This window comes from Hyperolius riggenbachi, chromosome 10 (assembly GCF_040937935.1).
Source record: "Hyperolius riggenbachi isolate aHypRig1 chromosome 10, aHypRig1.pri, whole genome shotgun sequence".
In the NCBI taxonomy this organism is placed as follows: Eukaryota; Metazoa; Chordata; class Amphibia; order Anura; family Hyperoliidae; genus Hyperolius; species Hyperolius riggenbachi.
In genome coordinates this window covers 51,098,701-51,122,927 of record NC_090655.1, presented here as the reverse complement: position 1 = coordinate 51,122,927, position 24,227 = coordinate 51,098,701, and the positions used below count along the sequence as shown (strand labels likewise).

The window sequence follows — 24,227 nt, the reverse complement described above, 5'->3', positions numbered from 1 at the left end:
AGTTGTGTTATACAGAATAGGAAAAAAAGTAGTCTTGTCTGTATTAATAGCTGTGTATATAGTAGCTGTGAAACTTGTAGTAATCTTCTTAAAGAAATAGCAAGTATTTTTTTTTTTTTAAATTATTAGAAGCTATTTTTTATGCTAACATGTTAACAGAACTTTAGGACCGCGGTGGTAACCCCCCCCCCCCCCCCCCTAAAGACCAGGCCATTTTTCATAAATTGGGCCACTGAAACTTTAAGGGCTTGCTGCAGGGCCGCACAACTCGGCACACAAGTGATTTACATCCCCCCCCCCCTTCTCCCCACCAACAGAGCTCTCTGTTGGTGGGGTCTGATCACTCCCCCAATGTTTCTTTTTTTTAACATAAAAATGCCTAATTCCACCCCCCCCCCCCCCCCCACCTGTCAGCCTATCACAGCAATCGGCTGTGATAGGTTTCAGCCTATGACCGCTAATTGCTTCTGTGAACCCCAGGGGGACAGCCGTGTCACATCGCTGTCCCCAGTACAGCGCGTCCTTAGACTGCAGCGCTGTACAGGTATATTAGACGGCGGTTTTGCCGTCTAACAGCCTCCGAGCGGCAATCGCTGCTGGGAGACTGAAGGCGGAGCTCCTCCTTCCAAGCGGAGATGCGCATGCGTCGGCGCCCGCACTCTCTCCTGCTAGCCCCATAGGCCATTCACGCCAATTGCCATGGAGTGGCCCTGGGGCTGCCGCCGCGTTCACGCTAATTGGCGTGGCGCGGTTGGCAAAAAGTTAGTGCTAGAAAATAAAGTAAATTGCCAGAATATTAAGCATATTACCCCTTCTCCGTCATCTCTTCAGCATTTAGAACCACGTGTGGGAAGGTAGCTTCTGGCTTGTAGCTGAGTAGGTTTCTTTCAGGAGAGATTTGGTCTGGATGTCTCTGAAAGCTCTCAAAACCACCTATTTTTTATACACCTGGATTAAATATGTCTGTCTAATTTTGAAATTTCCCCAAATCTCTGGTTCTGATTGGCTGAAACTTCCATTCTTCCCAATGCACTGCTATGGAAAAAACTAGCACTAACTAGCACTAACGCCGGGCGGATCGCTCAGAAACAGCCGTATCAGTCTGACGACAGAGCGTACACACGCCGGACTGTCGCTGGCACGCCCACCCAGCGGGAGGCAACGACGGACTCGTCGTTGCCTAAAGTCCGGCGTGTGTACGCTGCTTAACGCATACCAACTGATTAAGTCTAAAAGGACCCTTAGTGAATTGCAGCTCTGTCCAACTGCCAAAAAAACTGTAGGGAAGCTGGCCAGCATCATTGTTTAAATCCTTTTTAGAGAATGGCTTTATAAAGAATAAAAGCCTTGCTGAGAATCCCCTATGAAGAGATGGACTAGACCAACACCTGTCACTTCTGTCAGATTTCTGATTTCTGACCGCATTATAGGAGAAACTTAATTTATGGCTCATTTTACTCTGGAAAAAAATGTACTTCTTTGTCTGTTTGCACATATTTTACATTTTACAGTTTTTCGCTGTAGTGCCCCTTCAATCCTATAAGGTATAATTGCATATTTAAAACCTAATACTTCTAAATCATGTTCTATAAATTTGTCTTTCTTATGAATAAATAAATGTAGTAATTTCCCTGGCAGATGTCACTATTTAATCATTTTTAAATAATTGGGAAAACACATTATATTGTTGCCTGTTCCCAAAACATAGCATATGTTATCAGCTATCATTGTTCAGCTAGTTGAAATGTCCTTCTAGTAAAAAGAACAGATAAACAATCTTCTAGTTAAAATTAAAACAATCTTATGAAAATGTTACTGTCTCAAACTTTCACTGGCAGAATCCAGCATTTAAATGTAATTCAAAGTAATAAATTCTATTATGTAATTATAGGGTTTAACAATTATTTCTTTCGAAGGACTGTATTGATTATTAATATTTAATGTAATTAATGAGCAAATATACATATACGATTGCTGCAGTAATGTGACTTTTAAACGTTTCTTTGTCTTCACACAACGTTTATCTATAACCTTGGCATTGAAAAGATGCTTGAAACGTAAACAAACAAATGTTTTAGCTTCTGTAACTAAAATTAATCTGAGTTTCACTGCCTGGAATATGCCAAGATGTCCCAGAGCAAAATTTTAAAGTACTCTAACTTTACAATGAAATTTTGCATAGAACATTAAAACTTAATACATACACATATGACCGCTTTCCTGCATAAATAAACCGCTAGAATTCTGAGGGAGAGGTTGAACAAGGAGGTGAGGGCCAAGTCAGGGCAGTGGGGGTGGAGGGTGTCAGAGTGGAGGGGGCAGGGTAAGTAGCAAGCAATAGATTGACTTTGTCAATGTTGGCAGGAGTGAAGGCGGTTGGGGGGGGGGTGCTTATGAACAGTCTGGATGAAGGGTGTGTGGGGGAGACCTGGCAGAGGGGAGGGTTATGGGGTGGGGCATAGCAGGGGAATGGCAGAGGGGTGACCATGTGGCCATCTGAACCGATGTGCTCTAATCGCATCTCACGTTGCATCCCAAATCACGTTCACGTCACTACCACGCTTCCGGGTTGAAGGAGAAAGTGTGGTAGTGACGTGAACGTAAGGTGGGACGCGATTGGAACTTATCAGATCAGATGGCCACATGGGTAAGTTAACCCCTCTCTCCTGTGGTCACAGGTGCTGTAACTAATTCTTCAAATTTGAGTAGCTACGAATATGTAGCTACTTGAAAGAGCGACCCTTATGGCAGCATGTTGTTTCCCACTGACTCTCCTTTCTTACTCTTAGCAGGGCAAACCTATTGAGACATCTCGTTTTACTTAGGAACACACAGGGGGCCATATGCAATTCACTTTTTCACCTGAGTTTTCTCCAAGGTGATATTTTTACAACTTAAAATAAAATGCCTTTTATGCCACCAGCAATCAAACAAATACTCAAAATAACTTTTTACAGTAATAGTTTACCTACTTTTTGGTACTTTTTCCATTGCAAAGTACTAAAAAGTTATTTTAAATTGATGAAAAATGATCTCCTAGGAGAAAACTCAGGTGAAAAAGTGAATTGCATCTGGGCCAAGGTCCTTCCAGGGTCATCAAACAGGGCTTGGCTTTTCTTTTACTTTTTCCTCTTTTTACTTTACTTTCACTCTACATAACTGGTCTGGTGCAAGGGACCAGGAAGTTACAATATGTCTAACAAATGTGTTGCTGGTTGTAGATGGAGAGCATGAAGACCTCGCTACATAGACAACAAGAGGACCAGAGGAAGGTGGCTTCCTTAGAGCAGCAGGTGGGAGATACATTTTCTGCTTCATAAAACTCTCTATGTACTGATAGGTACTGTGTGCTGGGTTTACAAATATTGGCAAAGCGTGAAGTTCCTTGCTGCTTAGAGTATACCTGGCCCGAGGCAGAGCTACGTAAGGTAACATCAGAGGTGTTCATGCTGGATCCACACACCTCTGTGCATCATCTGTTCCTCTTGTTTACCCATCACCATAGTCACTCCTTAAAAATATTACTTTTGGATAAAGTAATTTTTTTTTTTAATTTTTTTTTTTTGTACATGAAGAGGCAAGCTTGTGGGGATGTTCCCTCCCATTTCCTCTTCTTCCCTGCTCCATTTACTCCCTTTAACGTGGGATTACACTCCAAATTAAATGTTTGCCCTAATGTATGTATGTGTGTATAACACAGGAAAAATAATATGAAACGCTATTAGACCGCTCTGATGTCACTTCAATGCAAATTTAGGGCCTGTTCACACTGAGCACTTTTCGATTTTTGAAAAGTGCGGACGACTTTAAAAAGCGCTCGTGCAATGTTTCTCAATGTGAGTGTTCTCATATGAGCGGTGAGCTTTCTTTCGGTATCAAGGTAGAGAGTCATTCCAGAAAAGGCCAGCACCCAATGAGCTGATGCACACTACCTGGAGTCCCGAAGTCACCTTGGTGCTCACAGCATGAGACTTGCATATATAGTAGGGGAACAACAGTGCTTTCCAATAGCAAAGAGTGTTTGGGGTTCAATGCAAAGTATAGGGAAATTGCAAAGTGCTCGAAAAAGTGCTTTGAAAAGTGATTTTTGGCAAGCACTTTTTAAAATCAATACGTTGTATTTATTTAGTTCCAAGTCGAAGAGTTCACTTCCTGATTGTCAGGAGGAAAAAAAATTGTCAAGCAAAACGCTTAGAAAAGCGCAGGGAAATCTCTTCCAAAAGCACTCAGCACTTGTGATTGTGCTGGCGATTAATGTGAACTAGGCCTTACAACTCACTTAAGGTAACTGGTATCCTTGACAAATTATCAGATTGACTTCTAATTAAAGCCTGGTACACGGCTTTAATTTTGATTGGCCAATCACTGACCAATTTTACCACTTCTTCATAGTATGAGTTTACCTACACAATATGGTATTTAAAACCAGGGCTGTGGATTCGGGGCAAATCTTAGGTACCCGGAGTCGGGAGAAAATGCACGACTCCGACTCCTAATGAATTTAAACTGTAATTAAAATAGAAAATATGATAAAATGTTCTTTCTCAGATATTAGTCATCATACAGTAAATCATTTTTATACATACAGTAATAGGTGTGCTCAGTCCACAAAAATGAAATAAACCAATAAAAAATGAGTTACTTGTGCTGCTTTAAAAATACGGGGACTGCTTTATTGAAGTCAGATATACACATCTGATTGTGACTGTATATATGATGTGTACACAGGAATCTCTTATATATACTAAACATCTATGCTGTAAGTATAAAGCCTGATGTGTAGCCGTGTCACTAATAGAGATGGTCAATGAGATGGAAATAATTCTGCACTGATGCTGGTTAATGCAAATGTAGGGACTCCCTGTGCTCATGAAATCAAATAATTTGGTTTGGTGACTACAAATTAAAGGGTACCTGAGACGGATGAAAAGAAAAGTTTTATACATACCTGGGGCTTCCTCCAGCCCCCTTCAGGCTAAACAGTCCCTCGCTGTCCTCCTCCGCCACCTCAATTTTCTGCTAGGAGTCCCGGTAATTCAGTCAGCGCAGTCCGGCCACGTGCCGCTCCCACAGCCAGGAACATTCTGCACCTGTGCAGTTGTGCTGCGCGGGTGTAGTACGCACCCAGCGGCGGAGTGTGTGCATGCGCAACAAAGCCCGACTGGCTCAAGTACCTGGACTCATAGCAGAAGATCCAGTTGGCAGAGGACAGCGAGGGACTGATTAGCCTGAAGGCGGCTGGAGGAAGCCCCAGGTATGTATAAAACTTTAATTTCATCTGTCTCAGGTTTACTTTGTTCCACAGCAGTACTATACTCTACATATGCACTCCCCACAAAGGTGTTGTCTATCACCCATAAACCTGGTTCAGATTGTGCATGGAAAATGTGTAATAGAGGAAGAATCCCCCTCACTCCCCTGCAGAGTGCCTGCACATCACTCTTACATGTACCCACACTTACATTGCCTAGGGCCTGATAGATGTTCTTTGTTCCGGTCTGTACCTTCTACAAGTACTCCTACCAAGGACTAGTTTTAGTCTATGACTAAAAGTATTAGAGGCAGAAGATCAGCCAGGTAACTGGTATTGCTTAAAAGGGAATAAATATGGCAGCCTCCATATCCCTCTCACTTCAGTTGTATTTTAAAATTCTTAAGCGTTGGCAGTTAAGAGACGCATTTCATGTTACATACTTTCAAACAACAAAATTGTAATATGCAAATTAGAGGAGTCGGAGGAATCCTAACCTGAGTCGATGGATTTTTGTACCGACTCCACAGCCCTGTTTAAAACCAGTTGTCCCTCTTACTGCATGGAGGTGGTAAAATTAGCCCATCATTGGCCAATCAAAATGTAATGTGCCAGGCTTTAGTAATTGGTGTCAGCTGGATAGCGTCTTTGGGCAAGGTTCCCTAATGATCCTGGTCGCCCCTGGAGCACGCCCTAAGTGGCTGCATCCTTGAAGCGCTTTGAGTCCACATGGAGAAAAGCGCAATATAAATGTTCTGTGTCTGGTCTTGTCGACGGCGAGACATTTTCTACCTTGTTTACACAATCTATCACTCTTCCAACACGATCTGATAATGCTGATTGGCAAAGGCACACTTATCAATTAACAGATAGGTGTGGTGTGTTAAAACAAAAAAAAAAAAACTTGAGGTTTAACCCTTCAAGTACCTTGAAAATCAGTCAGATGGTTTTAGTTGTTAAATTTTATGCTGTGTTTAATGCTTTAGGACATAAATTAAATTTGAGTGTAATACCACTTTAACCACTTGAGGACCTAGCCTTTACCCCCCTTTAAGGACCAGCGCTGTATTTTCAGATCTGTGCTGGGTGCGCTCTACAGCCCCAGCACAGATCAGCTGGCATGCAGAGCGATCAGATCTCCCCCCTTTTTTCCCCCCTAGGGGGATGATGTGCTGGGGGGGTCTGATCGCTTCTGTATGCTGTGGGTGGCGGGGGGGGGCACCTCAAAGCCCCCCTCCGCTGCGACATTCTCCCCCTCCCTCTTCTTCCTCCCTGCCCGAGCGATCGGAGGCTGCACAGGAACGGATCTGTCCTGTGCAGCCTCTAATAGGCTTCCCGCTGTCATGTGACAGCGATCCCCGGCCGCTGATTGGCCGGGGATTGCTGATCTACTACAACGCTGCTACTGTAGCAGCATTGTAAAAATGTAAACAAAGCGGATTATTTCCGCTTGTGTTTACATTTAGCCTGCGAGCCGCGATCGGCGGCCCGCAGGCTATTCACGGAGCCCCCCGCCGTCAATTGACAGGAAGCAGCCGCTCGCGCGAGCTTCCTGATTAATTAGCCTGCAGCACAGAACTGCGTCGCTGGTCCTGTAGCTGCCACTTTGCCAACGCGCGGTATGAGTGTGCGGTCGGCAAGTGGTTAAGGGATCATTTCTTCCCCTTCCCCATGTGACTATGGTAAATGGCTGATAAATTTTCTCCTATGTTGCTGTCACTTACAGTAGCTAGTAGAAGTCTGACATTACCAACAGATTTTGGACTAGCCCATCTTCTCATGTGGGAGTTCTCAGGGTTCTCTTTATTTTTAAAAGCACTTAGTGAATGGCAGTTGCTCCGTCAATTGGATTGGACATGTTGGAGATTTCAGGCCAACTTTATCAAGACTTGTATGGTATGTGTGATGGATTGTCAATTACTTGATGTACAGTTCCAAAAAAGTCTGAGCTTTCAGTTATTTTATTCATGATTGGGGAAAAATTGAACGTGTGTGTGGTACATTGGTCAGATTTTTGAAATGTTACAATGAGTCAGAAAAATGGATTGCTATTCTTGAATTGAACAAATTCAAATATACCTTTTCTCAAACGGATCATCGGGGGGCTCTGTATGGCTGATATTGTGGTGAAACACCTCCCACAGTGTGATGTCAGCATGACATGTTCTGACATCACACTGTGGGAGCCTTCTTGCTTTGTGGGAAATGACAGCCGTTTCCAACTGCCAAAAAAAAAAAAAAAGCAGCATCTCCTTCCACAGACATCACCTGCCAACAGTAAAGATGTTGCCTGTGAAATTTCAGAATGTAAATCGGGGAGAGGAAATATTTTACAATGAGCAAACACTGAATAAATCATGTATAAGTAATTATGGTAAAAATTAAGCACTTTTTTCATTACTTTATTTTTTCCATTAACCCTCCAGGACAGGTATACATCGAGATCTGGCCCCTCCCAGGAAACAGGAAACATCCACAAGCCTCTCTATAAGTAAAAAGATTTGTCAGGTATCCGGCAGTATGGATGTTTCCTGTCCAGGGACAGGTCTCTCTATACCTGCGCTGCAGTCCTGGAGAGCTTGGGGGGCTAAGGGCTGTTGGTGCGGCGGAGGCATGTCCAGGAGCATTAGGTTTGTTATCCTGTGTTGTCCGCTTACCTCTCCATATTGCCTTTGTGGATGGTCTGAAAGGAGAGAGGGCTGCTGCAGCTTCTTACTGGCAGGCGCCGCCGGCTGGAATGGCGACTGCACGCTATGCGGAAAGCGGAGGCTGAGTGGGGCATAGCGTGCCATAATCCAAGATGGCGTCCGGAGTACTTCCGGTTCCGGTGTCGTCACTTCCGCCCGCCGGATAGAAGAGTGGGCAGCGTCCCCAGCGTCTCTGCACTCGTGCAGGACGCAAAATGGAGACACAGTCGGCGTCTGCTCTGAGCGTGGGCCAGCAGGCTGCTCAGGAGGAATCCAAGACGCAAGAGCCAAAGCCGGATACTAAGGTATCATTTATACACATACAAACAGTTGTTTATGTGAAGGCTTCTGTGGTGGCTCTTTGCTAGTACTGTGTTGTTGGGGATTTGGCTGGTGACATAGCTTTCGGTGGGAAGTTGCTCACATGGTTGTGTGTTTTGAAAATAGGCTAAGGCTGTTTTCAATAGTGGTACTTTATCTGTTTTTCAGAGCGCTGCAGCTTCATCTTCAGCTTCAACTGCTACAACTGTTACCACTGCTACTGAAGCATCAGAAGCTGTTAGGCCTAAAAAACGCTGTCCTTCTTGTAATGTGAAGCTGCCAGTGCATTGGAATAAGCTATTATGTCAGCAATGTTCTACTAGAGTTTTGAATGAAGAATCTGCTGTGGCTTATAAAGATTTTTTGAGAATGGTCCGCAAAGAAATGTCAGAATCTATGAAGGTCTTTAGAGAATCCATGTCTGCTCAAGCTGTTATTAATCAACCACCTGTACAAATACCGACTGGTTCTGGAACTGTACCTTCTGCTGCTCCTGCTGCGCAGCCGGTTATACAGCAGCCTGTGGTTATTGCTCAGTCTCCTATTGTTATAGACACAAGCCCGCAACAATTTCCGACTGCTTATCCTATAGATCAAACGGCTATACCTACTGGGAAATCTACTGATGTCTCTATAGGAGAGACATTACCTTCTGAGACACATAAGAAAGCAACTGCAAAAACGGATCGTCCTGTTTTATCAGATTCTGAACCAGAAGAATACTCAGATGAGATTTCTGAGTGTGATTCTGAGGAAGAATTATCAGAGAAAGATCAGGATAAACCGTCTAGATTTAGGTTCTCTGCCAGCGAGACAGATGAGTTATTAAAGGCAATCTATGATTCATTAGGGTTAAAAGATGAAACGCCTTCATCAGTATCTACACATGATGCATTGTACGCAGGAATGGAGGGGGAGAAACCAATGGTTTTCCCTGTACATTCATCAACGAAGCAATTGATTGATAGCCAGTGGAGAAACCCGGATAGGAAAGTGTTTTTATCTAGGGGGTTTAAAAGGAGATTCCCTTTTGCAGAGGAAGACTGTAAGCTGTGGGACAAATGTCCTAAGCTGGATGCGGCCTTTTCACAGGTACAAAAGGAAAATGAGTTATCGTTTGAGGATTTAGGTTTCCTTAAAGACCAATCAGATAAAAAGGCAGAGTTTGCTCTAAAAAAGACTTGGTCTGCTATATGTGCAAATTTCCGCCCAGCGGCTGCAACTACGTGTGTGGGCCGCACCTTAGATCTGTGGATGCATCAGGTAATGCGTCACATTAAGATGGGATCCAGTAAAGAAATAATCTTAAATTCCTTTACCGTGATGTTCAAAGCCATAAATTTTATTATTGACGCTGCAACAGAGTCCATTCGCCTTACAGCAAGGGCTGCAGCTTTGTCTAATGTAGCCAGGAGAAATATCTGGATCAAGACCTGGGAGGGTAGTAATATATCTAAAAACAAGTTATGTACTATTCCTTTTTCTGGTGATCTGTTGTTTGGTCCACAGTTGGATGAAATATTGGAACGAACATCAGACAGAAAGAAAGGGTTCCCCAGAAAGAGACCATTTAGACAGGGGAAGAAGTTTTTTCGTAAGAACCGTCAAGAAAATAAAGTCAAACCCCAAAATAGACGTAAGCCCTGGTCTTTTTCACGTGAGCAGAACAGACCAAACGCATTGTTTGGCAGTTCAGACCCCGCTGCTAAGAGACAGCAGTGACAGCGAACAGGCTGTGGGGGGAAGGTTGGGCGCTTTTTTCCCACAGTGGCAGAAATTCGCAACCAGCCCATTTATCCTCAATCTGGTCAAACTGGGGTACCACATAGTATTTCAGCAAAAACCCCCAGTGAAATTCAGTGTGACCAAAAATTTAAGGTCAGTCGAGGAACAGGCAGCCATGTCCTGCATTCTGCAAGACATGTTAACAAGGAAGGTAGTCACTTTGGTGCCAATCCTGGAGCAAAAGAGAGGATTTTATTCAAAGATATTCCTGGTAAAAAAACCGTCGGGAAAGTATCGACTAATTTTAAATCTCAAACCTCTGAACCCCTTTATAAAACATCAGAAGTTCAGAATGGAATCGATTTATTCTCTCAGAACGTTGCTAACAGCCAATTGTTTCATGCTCAGCATCGACTTGAAGGACGCCTATTGGCATGTCCCAATAGAAGCGAAATCTCAAAGATTTCTCCGGTTTGCGGTAAAAGAGGGTCCAATGATAACCCATTATCAGTTCCGCTGCCTCCCCTTTGGCATAAAGTCCGCTCCAAGAATTTTCACCAAGGTGATTGCCGAGCTAGTGTCCCACTTACACAAGAAGGGAATAATGATTGTTCCTTACTTGGACGACCTATTGATAATGTCAGATTCGAGACAAACATTATTACTACACAGGGAGATAGTTGTGAAAGAGCTTCAGCAAGCGGGATGGATTATAAGTCTGGAGAAATCACAATTAGAACCCACTCAGAAGATTCTCTTTCTAGGATTTATGATAGATTCAATAGAACAGAAAATGTTCCTACCAGAACAAAAAGTTGCGAAACTCGTGCAACAGACGGAAGATTTCAGGAAAAGCAATGTAATTTCGATCCGAAATGCAATGAGACTGTTGGGGCTGTTAAACTCAGTGGCTCCAGCAGTGCAGTGGGCCATGAAACATGCACGTATACTGCAGTCCTGGGTGTTGAGAAATTGGGACAAGACAATCCAGTCTCTGGACCGATTGATAGAAATTCCGGAGACAGTGAAAGAGAGCTTAGAATGGTGGACAGTCCCCCACTCGTTATCTCAGGGCAGAGCTTGGCAGTTCCCTACACAAGTAATTCTGACTACGGATGCAAGTCTGTCAGGATGGGGGGCCCATGTGCAGGGTTTCAAAGTACAGGGTCTTTGGCAGCAGCATATGAGGAGTCAGTCCTCAAATTACAGGGAATTAATGGCGGTCAAGTTAGCCCTTATAGCAACTCAGCATTTGATAACGGCAAAGCATGTGCAGCTAAGGACAGACAACTCCACAGTCGTAGCCTACATAAATCGCCAAGGAGGAACGAGATCACACAAACTGTTGACACTAGCTTTGGAAATCTTGAACATAGCAGAACAGACTCTGTTGTCGCTTACAGCAATTCATCTAAAGGGTTCTATGAATTTACTAGCAGATCTACTCAGTCGCAAACAGCTATCGAATATGGAGTGGCAATTGAACAACGATGTATACCAATGGATAACATCCGTTTGGGGAACTCCAGTCATAGATCTGTTCGCCAATCAAGAGAATACCAAATGTCGTCAGTTTTTCTCCCTGAACGCCAAAGACAATCCGACGGCAGTAGATGCTCTTTCTCAAACATGGGACTTCAGTCTGGCATTTGCATTCCCACCATTGAACCTTCTACCTCTGGTTTTGAGAAAGATTGCAGCATCCAAAGCGAAAGTAATTCTGGTCGCCCCGAATTGGCCGCGAAGATCATGGTATCCTCTGCTGCTGAAGTTAAAAGTAGCAGATCCATTACCTCTGCCTGTTCAGGACAATTTAGTGTTAATTCAGAGGCAGCTGGTCCCAGACATCAACAAATGGAAGTTAACAGCTTGGTTACTGAGGAGCGGATTCTAAAAAGCTATGGCCTATCAGACAAAGTGATAGACACACTCATTAAGAGTCGGAAGAGGAATACGAGGGCTATATATCTGAAGTATTGGAAGACATATAATTTATGGAAGGAACAATCAGGATTTAAGTCGAATGAGATTGCTACAGTATTAGAGTTTCTCCAGAGTGGAGTAGAGAAGAAATTGGCTCTAAGCACGATTAGAGTACAAATTTCAGCACTTTCTGTTTTTTTGGACAGACAATTGGCCACCCATCCTTTGATTGCTCGTTTTGTGAGATCAATAGAAAGGAATAGACCTATTGCGGTCAAACCATTTCCGAAGTGGGATTTATCCTTAGTACTGAAGGCATTAACTAGGCCTCCTTTTGATTCCCACAAAGAAATGGACTTGCGTTTGTTAACATTTAAAACTATTTTTTTGATAGCAATTACCTCTGCAAGAAGAGTTAGTGAATTAGAGGCATTATCCTGTAGGAAACCCTATTGTATTTTTTATAAGGACAGAGTAGTCCTTAGAACAAGTTCAGAGTTTATTCCAAAGGTTGGAGATATTTTTTACAGATCTCAGGAAATTATACTGCCAACTTTCTATCCGATTCCGACAAATGACAAGGAAAAGGAACGACATTTATTAGATGTGAGACAAATACTTAAAGATTATTTGGAAAGAGTGGAAAATTTAAGAAAGACTGAAGCATTATTTGTAAATTTCACAGGTAAATTAGTAGGGCAGAAAGCTTCAAAAAGAACGATAGCTAACTGGATTAAGTTATGCATTTTGGAAGCATATAAAATTATGGAGGTTGTACCCCCAAAGAATCTTAAAGCTCACTCTACGAGAGGGACAGCAACAACTTGGGCCTTCAGAGCTGGTGCTTCTCCTCTGGAAATCTGTAAGGCAGCAACGTGGAAGAATTTGGGAACGTTTATGCGGCACTACAGACTAGATCGGATATCTTCATCAGACCAAGACTTTGGAAGGAAAGTCTTACATGCGGTCAGCCCACCCTAAAGGTTAGTGTTTTCTTGAGTATCATCTCGATGTATACCTGTCCTGGAGGGTTAATGGAAAAAACTAAACATTAGCTTACCTGGTAATTTTATTTTAGGTAACCCTCCAGGACAGGTGGGGTAACCCACCCGTATTGTTCATAAGCTATGTATATATTGTTATGTATATATGAAGATATGTTAATTTTGTGCACTATGAAAGAGGCAAGTGTTAATAGTTATAATAATAATGTGTATTTGTAATACGCTATTGGTTAGGTGTCAGGAGTTGAGACCTGTTGGTAGTTGTTTCTTGGTTATATACTGCCGGATACCTGACAAATCTTTTTACTTATAGAGAGGCTTGTGGATGTTTCCTGTTTCCTGGGAGGGGCCAGATCTCGATGTATACCTGTCCTGGAGGGTTACCTAAAATAAAATTACCAGGTAAGCTAATGTTTAGTTTTTACTGGAGTTCCTTTTTAAGTTGCAAAATACAAGTGAGCTTCTTGCATCTGATGGCTTTGTTGTTTCTTCTTGTGTAATCAGATCCAGAGGTGCACATCAGATTTGGAAAACGAGAAGATTGATAGACAGAGCGTCCAGCATCAGCTCTGTAAAGTTTTGAAGGAACTCCGCAAGACACAGGAGCAGATCACAAAGCTGGAACCAGGGGTAAAGTCTGAGTCTCACACATGAACGCTTCACATGATGAGAAATGAAATGGGCATTAGTAGAATGTGGTCTATCTATGTAAATGCTAATCATGCAGAACAAACGGTCACAGGTGTTCTGCAGCCATGTGACAAGTGGTGCAGGGAGAGAAGGTTACCCTGACAGATGCAAGTTACATTACACAGAATACCTTGCGTGGCAAATAAATGCAAACTGATGTTACACTCCAGATGACCCTCATACACTGATTGGACACCCTCTAATAACGAGTTGGTCCACCTTTAGCTCTGGTCACAGCTGGTCCACCTTTAGCTCTGGTCACAGCTGATATTCTTCTTGGCATGGACTCAACAACTTGCTGATACCGTTGCTGAGGAATGTTGGCCCATGCTGACGTAATGGCAGCTCTAAGTTGGGTCATTGAATGGTGGCTTTTACACGTTTTGAAGCGATCTCTCTATTTTGTCCCACAAATGCTCAATAGGATTGAAGTCAGGGGACTGAGCAGGCCATGGAAGCAGGTTAAATGCTGATTGATGTTCCTCAAACCAATTTGAGACCGATCGAGCACCTTGGCAAAGGCCCACACGATTTTTCCCATTCTGTAATACCAAAGGTACTCTTGGTCTCCTGCTGCTAAAGCCCATCCTTTACAAAGTCCCTCTTGTTTGTTGATATGCTTTGTGATGCACCTGCATTGAATTCCGCTGTAATTTTTCTAGTTGTTGCCCTTCTGTTGCTGTGGATTATGCATGTTAAACTCTCCTTTCACTTCTCGTTCACCAACCTTTTTTGACCAGAATAGACCTAATCGCTGCCACTCAACACCCAAGATACTGTTGGGCAAGAAAATCCTTAGAGTTGTTGTTTCGGAGATGCTAGCACCAGATCATTCCTCGTTCAATATCACTTAAATCTTTCCTCATACCCATTTTTACATTAAAGTGGATCTGAGAAACTTTTTTACTCCTTGCATAATTGTTTGTTTCATATAGTTTATAAGGCATTTCTCAAGCCAAATACTTTTATTTTTGTTTTAGTACTCCAATTCCCTATAAACTAAACAAGCCTCGCCCACAGTTTTTCAGACAGTAGCAAGGGCTTATGGGAGCTCAGTCTGGGCAGGAGGAGGGGGAGATGGTACTAGCCATAGATTTTAGAGGCAGAGGGGAGGAGGGGGAATTATGTTTTCACAGGCTGAGGGCTGGAGATGCTATCAGCTTGCCTGTGTGTAATGTTTACAAACAGAACATGGCCGCTGTCATTGTATCACAGGAAGAAATAATCATATTTTGTTGAAGCTGTATGCGGCTAGATTTGCTGTGTAAACGATCTAAACTTAAGATAAGATATATAGACAAGTTACTTGTTATAGTTAGTTTTTCATCTCGGATCCCCTTTAAGTCCTGTGATGACTACTGTTTCCCCTAAAGTAAGACCTCCCCTGAGAATAAGCCCTAGCAGGAGTTCCTAACATGCTTGAAATATAAGCCCTCCCCCGAATGAAAGCCCCAGCAGCAGTCCACATGACACCAGCAAGTCACGTTCAATACAAAGACTGGATACAGGAGAGCAGCAGTATAATGTGAATTCTACAGTCCTGTATATGTGTCAGGCAATGTATGTTTGTTGGAGCCAGCCATCCTGATCTGTAGTGATAAGCATCAGCAGCACTTTACCTCTTCACCTTTTCCCAGGACACACCGCTTATTCGATCATAGCTCTCGGGAGCCTGACTGAGATCTCTGCCTACAAGAAATAGACTTTTATGCTGGGAATACACGGTTAGATCCGGCGGCTCGATTAGACGCCGGATCGATTCCCCGCTCGGGTATTGAGCGGGGAATCGATCCGCGCGGTGATCGGACATGTCGGAAATTATCAATCGAGCCATCAGCGGCTCGATTGATAAGAATTGTTGACACGTGTATGCCCAGCATTACCCACATGATCAGCAGAATCAATTTCTTGTAAGTGAGAGACAATTTTCAGGGAAACACATACTGTTTGGATATGTGCGTTCCTTATATAAGCAGCTCTGCATTGTTACCTCACCGTTAGACTAGTTTACTTTCAAATAAGGGGTGTCTCTAATATCTACTCAGTGTGATTGGTGGACTTTAAGGGTTTTTTTTTCCCTTTGAGGTAGATGGTAGCCACTACTGTATTTTGCTGCTACTCAGTGACAAGTCAGACTCAGGTGTTCACAACTGCACTAGAATCAGATGGAAACTATTTAAATGTTTACATTTCAACTGTCCAGAATGCATTAACTACCCTGGCGTTCTATTTAAATTGCCAGGGTGGCGGCGGCGGCGGCAGGGTTTTACATTTTTTTTTTTCTTTTCATGCTGCCAGCAGCATGAAAGCCCACTAGAGGGCGCACAAGGTGCGCCCTTCTGATCGCTTTCGGCGATCACAAGTAACAAGAAATCCCGCTGAGAGTGGGATTTCTTGTTAGGCTTACCTTGTCGCCATGGACGTCGACGCCTCAGATCCAGCCCTTTGCGCTGCCCGAAAGTGTCCGGGCATCACAGGGCTCTGGCGGGGGGGCCCCTCTTCTGCCGCTGCGTGCGAAGGCCACACGCAGCTGGCAAAGTGCTAGCTGCGTGTGGCGCAGTTTGTTTGAAGTAAATCGGCCTAGCAGGGCCAGAGATATGAGACTCGGCGGCTATGGACAAGCTGAGCAGGAAGGTTAATGTAAGATTTTCACGATTTTTCAGATCCGTGTCTTTTAGATACCTCACTATGCTTTTGTACATTAATATGTAATGTACAAAAGCTAAGGTGTAGCTTCAGCCACAGAAAAGATGCAATATTTTGCACTTAAAGTGGGATCATACTCCAAAAAAATAAATTTTCAGTAACTTGGTTGCATAAAAGAACATTTTCAGAGGGTACCTACGCCTTTCCTGTGTGTAAAAAAGCTGAATTGTCACTACAGAGAGTAGTACAGGCTTGCTTATCTCTAGCCATCAGTAAATGTAATCATTGCCAGCTGAAGCTCTCTGAAGGCATGTGTCTTCGCTCTGCCTCCTTCCTTTCCTTCTGAAGTAACTCAGCTGTTGCCAGGGTGATATGTCTGTTCAGCAGAGGGAGATGGGCAATGTGAAGACAGAGGCAGACAGACAGCAGTTATTACAGTACATTTGCCTTTGCTGGTGACTAGAGATAAAGCTTCTACTGCTCTCTGCAGTGAAAACTGGGGATTTTGTGGATGGAAGTAAATATCACTCTATATTCCTCAGTTTTTAGATTAACACAAAAATGTATTTTCACTTACCTGTATTTTTTTTCCTCGTCTTTCACAGAAACGTGACATTTACTTTATTGAAAAACCTGGCAATTTTGCATCGGAGTTTGAAGACAAATTGACCATGCGAGAACAGCACCCGTCTTCCAAACCTAAAAACCTGCTGGACGAGAGTTTCCTGGAGTGCCCGCAATGTAAAGCCGTATACCCCACCAGCCAGCACCGCGAGTTGCTCGCCCACATCGACTTCTGCACCAGATGAGTCACCAACTTCACCAAGACTGGCAACTGAACACTCCACTTCCTCTATTTTGTAACATTTTCTTAAATATAAACCTTGTAGTATTTATGTGCAATTTATTTTTATATGCATCTTCTTACTGAGGTCTTCCAAGATGGTTACTGCTGTATATATTGCAACCATTGTGTTGTATAAGGTTTCTGGGCTTTGGCCATAAATGCACTTGTAAATATGCAAACTGGCCTTGATTAATAGTGCAGTTATACCACCCTCCCCTCCATCATGGCTGATTACTATTTTCCCATAAACAGCTGTCTGAACCTTTATAAAACCTCACAGGTTTGCTTGCTTGACTGACTGCAATCCCCACCTCCACCCTATTGCCTGTGTGCAACATGCTTATTCGCATATCTGCTGTCTATTCATCAGGTCTGAGTCTTTCCTTCAGGTTTGCATTACAGAAACCAAACCTTATGATATACCGTATATTCCGGCGTATAAGACGACCCCCCAACTTTTCCAGTTAAAATATAGAGTTTGTGATATACTTGCCGTATAAGACTACCCCTCTTCCAACGCACACAAAATAATAAAAAAAAAAAAAAAAATCATATACTGGTCCTGTACTGTATATGGTACCCAGTATAGAATAGTATATAGGCGCTTGACTGGTTGGATTGGTCAGCTCTCCCTGCCTCCCTGTTTATCAGAGCGGTATGGAAGAATAGATTGCGCCGTGCCCATAAAACACGCCTCTTTCACCCTTCTGGCCCCGCCCTTGTATCCTATTTACCTCCTTCTCACCTCTCAGATCTCGCAAACGTGCGCCTGCGCCGCTTCACTACTGTCCTCAGCAGCGAGATCTGAGAGGCGGTAGCAAGATAGGGCGTATTAATTACACCCGGCGTATAAGACGACCCCTGACTTTTCAGAAGATTTTCAAGGGTTAAAAAGTAGTCTTATATGCCAGAATATACAGTAATTGTATGAGTAGTATGCATAACAAATAGAACATTAATAGCAAAAACAAGAGTCTCACATTTTTTTTTTTTTTTATAGAACTTAACTTTTTTTTTTTTTTTTAATAACATTGCATCATTCTGTCATATTTGCAGTTTACAAACCACACTGCATTTTAAAAGGGCACTATGGCGAAAAATGTTAAAATATGTGCAAACGTATACAAATAAGAAGTGTTTTTCCGAGAGTAAAATATACTGAAATTAATGTTCTATGTTGCTGTCACTCACAGTAGGTAGAAGAAATCTAAAAGAAGTGACAGGTTTTGGACTAGTCCATCTCTTCATAGGGGATTCTCAGCAAGGCTTTTCTTCTTTATAAAGATATTCCCAAAAAAGGATTTAAACAATGATGCTGGTCAGCTTCCCTGCTCGCTACACAGCTTTTTGGCAGTTGGATTCAGCAACTGCCATTCAATAGAATAGAAGAGATGGCGTAGTCCAAAACCTGTCGCTTCTGTCAGATTTCTTCTTTCTACTGTAAGTGGCAGCAACATAGGAGAAAAGTAATTTATGGCTCATTTTACTCTGGAAAAGACATACTACTTATTTGTATATGTTTGCACATATTTTACATTTTTCACCATAGTGCCCCTTTAAGCTTTAAAACAAAGTGGTAATAATGACCCTTTTTACTTTCCTGCAGTAAAACCTTATTTCAATCTGTCTCTCACTGTTTTTTGCTGTTTAAAGTGAACCTTAAGTCAACTGTAAAAAATGATTTACTCACCTGGGGCTTCCCTCAGCTCCCAGCAGCCGATTGGTGCCCTCGCAGCTCCGCTCCGATGTCCCAGGACCCGCCGGCGAGCACTTCCGGTTTGGCCGTCACGCATGGGAACGCGAGTGATTCTTCGCGTTCCCAGCCTGTATATCGCCCCCTATGCTGCGCTATCGGAGCGGAGCTGCGAGGGCACCGATCGGCTGCTGGGGGCTGAGGGAAGCCCCAGGTGAGTAAATCTCATTTTTTACAGTTGACTTAAGATTCACTTTAAGTGCTTCAGAAAACAAGAATGTATTGGGTTTAGTGGGTCCAATAGCTCAGAGAGGCTCTTTTGCATAGATAACTAAAGTTTCTTCTTGTACTGGCACAGTAGGAGACTCTTTTCTTTGCTACTAATAATTTATTCGTTAGCTGTACTACACATACAATTCACGATCTCATAAGTTGATTTTCGATTCTGGTTTGCTTTAATGGCTGCTTAGAGGCAAGGGATGCCGTCATTCAATCAGACCCATAGTGTTGCTGTTGTACACCAGGGCATTGTGCCTCCTTGTTGCACATAGATTTGTTACACTCCATTGTGTTTTGTTTTGTTTTCCAAACATTACTTGATGCTTTTTAATAAACTGTTTGGGCTCACTTGGTACTTGAACTTGTGATAGTCAATCCTTTGTAGTCTTTAATGTTTTATAAACCAGAATAAGTACCTTGTGGGCCCAAATAAAGTACCCCTGGGTTGAACACTGTTAATTAAGCGCAGGAGACTTGGGTGCAGCCAGCGCCACCATGGGCCGTAATAGGTATTATGGCTATAGCAGCGCACAGTGAGTAACTTCTGCGCCGTCAGAAGACTGAGCTGAAGTTAACTTTAGAACACAATTCAGCTTCCTGCAATTTCTGGAGGCCGAATTATTTCATTTCCCACCATCCATGGTGGCCTGGAGGGGGAATAGTATTTTACACGACCAGGACTTATGCAGAAGCAGGATCCGCCATATACTGGCTGTATCCTGCACCCAAGTGGCCTGCGCCGATACTTCTCATCCGCCCGCCTGGGTTATGTGTACCATAGTGAGCACCTTGGCACTCGTGTCTGTGTACAGACTGCTGTGACTGAGGAAAGTGTCTGATTAATAATACAATTCATTGAAGAACTGCCTATTATATGCAGAGTGCAATTTGGGGTTGAACTGCCTAATTCTATTGTAAGTACTGTTACCCTTTACAATGTATCTGGGAGATGGGGACCTTCTGTGCAAGACCTCATTAACTCCATGTACAGGATATGAACTTCACTCCTATTTTGCACTTTTTTTTAATCTTACGTCTGCTTTATGAACTTGGTTTGCATTACTCATTGACATTTATCTGGCCCTAAAAGAAGGATCAGTAAGCTGGCTCTGCTTTGCAAGATTAAACACTTTATGCACAACTAAAAGTGTAACTGTCGGGCATAAAATCAAAAAGCAATTATTTATTGTAATACGGATGCTAACCAGGCAATCCAAAAGTGAAAATCACAAATACTTTTCTTGATAAATGATCATATTTTTTATTTGGTACACAAAAAGGAAATTTGTAGGGCATGCTGGGTTGTAATATTTTGCTTCTCTATTTCCCCTCAGACATACCGGTAACTAATGCAGCCTGATTGGCTGAAGCCGCTTCCCCTCCTGTTTTCCACTCCCACACCTCTGTTCCTCTCTGATTGGCTAATATTTCTCATGCTGAGACAATGTACTTTCTACAGTGAAGGGCGGGCAAATCAGGTAGAGGAGAGTAAGGGAGGAAATTGCATCAGGATTGGATTCAAAATAGCCACAGTTAATATAGTTAACGCTAAGAAAGATTCTCTTTTTTTATTTTTCTGTAGAAAAATCACTAGAATCAAAATGTGGATAGTGCAATACATGTTATGTAAGTAGAGTAAATATATATTTCTCTACTTGCATAACATTTATTGCACTGTCCACATTTTGATTTTAGTGATTTTTAAACAGTAAAAAGAAAATCCTTCTTAGCATTTCCCATATTAACTTTGGCTATTTGAAGCCAATCCTGATGTAATTTCCTCCCTTACTATCCTCTGCCCGATTTGCCCACCCTTCACTGTAGAAAGTGCATTCTCAGCATGAGCAACATTAGCCAATCGGAGAGGAAACAGAAGTGTGGGAGGAGTAAACAGGAGGGAAAGGGGCATCAAGCTGCATTAATTATTAAGCAAAGGAGGGTTTTTTTGTGGGTTTTTTTTTCTGAGATAGGATGGCTGACAGCTCCTCTTTAAAGAAAAATGAAGAAAATCTGAAAAAATAGTAGTTGACCAGCAGTCCTGTTGATTTCATTAGCTGCAGTATTGTCTGAATCACATGCCTGAAACAAGCATGCAGCTAATCTAGTGAGATTTCAGTCAGAGCACCCGATCTGCATGCTTCTTCAGGATCTATCCCTAAAAGTAGCAGTAGAACAGCCAGGCTATTTGTATTGTTTAAAGGGAGTATGAAGTTAAAATGAAGAAAAAAAAAATGAAAGCAGAGATGATTAAATGTATAGATTCAGTACTTGCCTGTGGCTTCCTCCAGCCCCATGAACACATGCAAGTCTCACACAGTCCTCCCATGGTCTGCCGCTCAGCCGCAATCACTCCCGGTAATTGCTTCAGTTGCATCAGTCTAGGTATTCTGTGCATGCGTGGGAGGTTTGCGCATGCGCAGAAGAGCCAGACTGGACGCAACTGTAGCAATTACCGGGGCTCATTGCCGCTGAACGGCCTTGCCTGATTCAGTCCCAACACATTTGAGCTGTGCCAAAAATGTGTGAGGACTGGAGTTGCTTTATGATGCCTTTAGATTAGTTACGATCGTTAAATTGTATCGAGAGATCATATTTAGTGAAAAATTGTGCCGTTAATAGGTACCTTTACAGTGACTCCCAATAGAACAGCTTACCGCCACGGCAGAGCGGCTAATTTGGAAGCACAGATCTAATGTCTGCTTCCATGAAAGCAGGAAGTACACATCCTGCAATAAATCTGCAGTTTATCTGTCACATGGGAGTGAAGGTGACATAGAAATCACAACACAGTCAGAGACTTGAATATTGGTCACATGATCACACGTCACTTTGGTTTCCTGTTTTGTCCTGCATAGAAAACAGAAGGGGCATACAGTCACTTTTGTTTTTAAATGTAACTTGAAGTGAGAGGAATATGGAGGCTGACATATTTATAACCTTTTAATAAATACCAGTTGCCTGGCAGTCCTGCTGATCTCTTTTGGCTGCAGTGGTGTCTGAATCGCACACCTGAAACAAGCATGCATCTAATCCAGTTAGACTTTAGTCAGAGTACCAATCATCTGTGGCTAAAAGCATTAGAGGTAGAGAATTAGCTGGAAAGCCAGGCAACTGGTTTGTTTAAATTGAAATAAATCTGTCTTCCTCCATATCGCTCTCACTTCAGTTGTCCTTTAAGTCGCTCATCGGCTGCTCTTGATTATCTGTTTCCATTTAATTATATAACTCCTCCCTACCTCTTCACTATTGTTTGCTATCCCAGTATTATGGGCTACGATTGGTTAGAAACTAGAGATGTCATACGAGAGGCAAAATATGCCTTGTGTACAGATTTAGTGCAGATTGTTTGCTGCTTGGAAATGGCCCAATCACACACACTTCCTGCTGTTTTGATTGGCCCAAGTGCAAGCTGCATACGGTCTCCTAAATTTGCATTCAAGAATGATTGGCATTCTGTGGACTGAATAGTGTACTGGTTAAGGACCCTGCCTTTGACATGGGGAACCAGGGTTCGAATCCTGATTAGGGTCAGTACCTATTCAGTAAGGAGTCCATGGGCAAGACGTTCTAACATTGCATCCTTAGTGGGTGACAGGAGAAAAACGCCATACATGTTATTAGACAATGAAAGGGAAAATATGATTGCTTACGTGGTAGAAAGCTGCTTTCTTATCCCAATAAAACTTGAAGTGCTCACCTGCTGAGATGTGCTCGTGTTAAAATTGGCCCTTCAAAATTGGAAGTGGGTACAAGGCTTATCACCTCCATGTATTATGAGGGACAACATTTTCAATACTCAGTCCACTTATCACCTCCATGTAGTACAAGGGCCTACCTACATAATGTGTTCAATCGCAATTGAAGGTGTGTACCAGCCTTTAGGCTTGTGATCTGTTGTCCCTCTGCCTAGGAAGGAACTCCCAGCATGCTTTTCTTCCCTGTTGGCCGGAGGGCTGCAGGTTGGCTATGCTTAGCTTCATTTATGAAACTGCACTGACATGGTTTGCCATTGACACAAGTACTATACTGTAATTATTTTAGCTGCGTCTCCTAGGTTTTTTTCTTTTTTTATGCATTCATAGCCAGTAATCTATTGGAGATTTTAAAAACATAATTTAAAAAAATATTGATTTTTTTTTAACCTCTGTATTGGAATGTAGGATGTAAAATAAAGTTTTTGTATTCAAATCATGTTGTGTGTTGTCTTCTACTGCAGATATAGGTGCATAAGGTAGGATGGCACCATCCACCCTCAAACAGAAGGATACATTGGATGTATACAAATGCACTATACAATTTCTGGTATTTGAGGCAATCTGTCTTATTAAAGAGTATCTCGCATTTCATACATAATCTGTTTACCAGTAGGCCTCTAATAACTTGAATCAGCCCCTAGAACTCTGACTAGACCTTTGCCACAGGTCTGCTGTATTCCACACTCCCTGCCTCTAGTGGATCGTTGACCCACCACAAGGCTGAGAGCAGGATTAAAGAATACAGTGAACCTGTGCTGAGGGGCCAGACTGACTTCTAGGGGCTGGAAGAAGCCCAAGTAAGTGTAAATGTATATTTTGCCAGCTTGGAAGTCCTTTACAGAGGCACTGTTGTGATTGTAAAATGCAGTGATAGTGAAAGTCATGATACCCGCTTGAGTTATTCTGGTTTCAGCATAAGAAATTGCTTCCTATACATGTTGCTGTATATTGGTACATAGCCCTGACCTCCCAAAGATGATTAGGCTGTTTATGCAGAATTCTCAGAGCATTCTGGGAGAGCAGGTATTCGATTACTGGCTTCGGAAAATATTTTCTGCAGAACTTTACCTAAAGATGTGGCCACCAGTGATATTTTAGAATGTAAATCAGGGAGGGGTATGATTTTACAATGGGCAAACACTGACTAATAATTTAATATTGTTTAAAAAAAAATTTCACTACAGCTCCTCTTCAAAGTAACCCTGAGGGCCCATTTCCACTTGTGCGGTGCGAAACGCAGCGGAAAAAATGTGCATGCAGAATTTGCATGAATGAAGCTGTATGCGAATTTAACCATGGCAGTGCCTGTGTGCTTTTCCATTGATTTCATGCGCATTTGCATGAAAATTCGCATACACCCGCATAGCGGTATGCGAATTCTGATGGCTCTGCCATGCAAATTTTTC

At 42.6% G+C, this 24,227-nt stretch overlaps 2 protein-coding genes across 2 annotated transcripts in view; both read left to right on the top strand.

The window, feature by feature from the left end:
* The window catches only part of CEP55 (centrosomal protein 55), a 55,904-nt gene extending 38,763 nt beyond the window's left edge, over positions 1-17,141 (top strand). The window contains exons 7-9 of the mRNA XM_068255553.1: positions 3,222-3,293; positions 13,416-13,541; positions 16,853-17,141. Of these exons, the coding sequence (XP_068111654.1) occupies positions 3,222-3,293; positions 13,416-13,541; positions 16,853-17,056 (402 nt within the window). The 3' untranslated portion in view covers positions 17,057-17,141. The remainder of the gene's footprint in view (positions 1-3,221; positions 3,294-13,415; positions 13,542-16,852) is intronic.
* Positions 10,690-13,290, top strand: LOC137534755 (uncharacterized). The gene is made up of 2 exons (XM_068256385.1): positions 10,690-12,890; positions 13,225-13,290. The coding sequence occupies exon 1, from the start codon at positions 10,690-10,692 to the stop codon at positions 12,886-12,888; it is 2,199 nt and encodes a 732-aa protein (XP_068112486.1). The 3' UTR covers positions 12,889-12,890; positions 13,225-13,290.
* Positions 17,142-24,227: the final 7,086 nt, after the last annotated feature.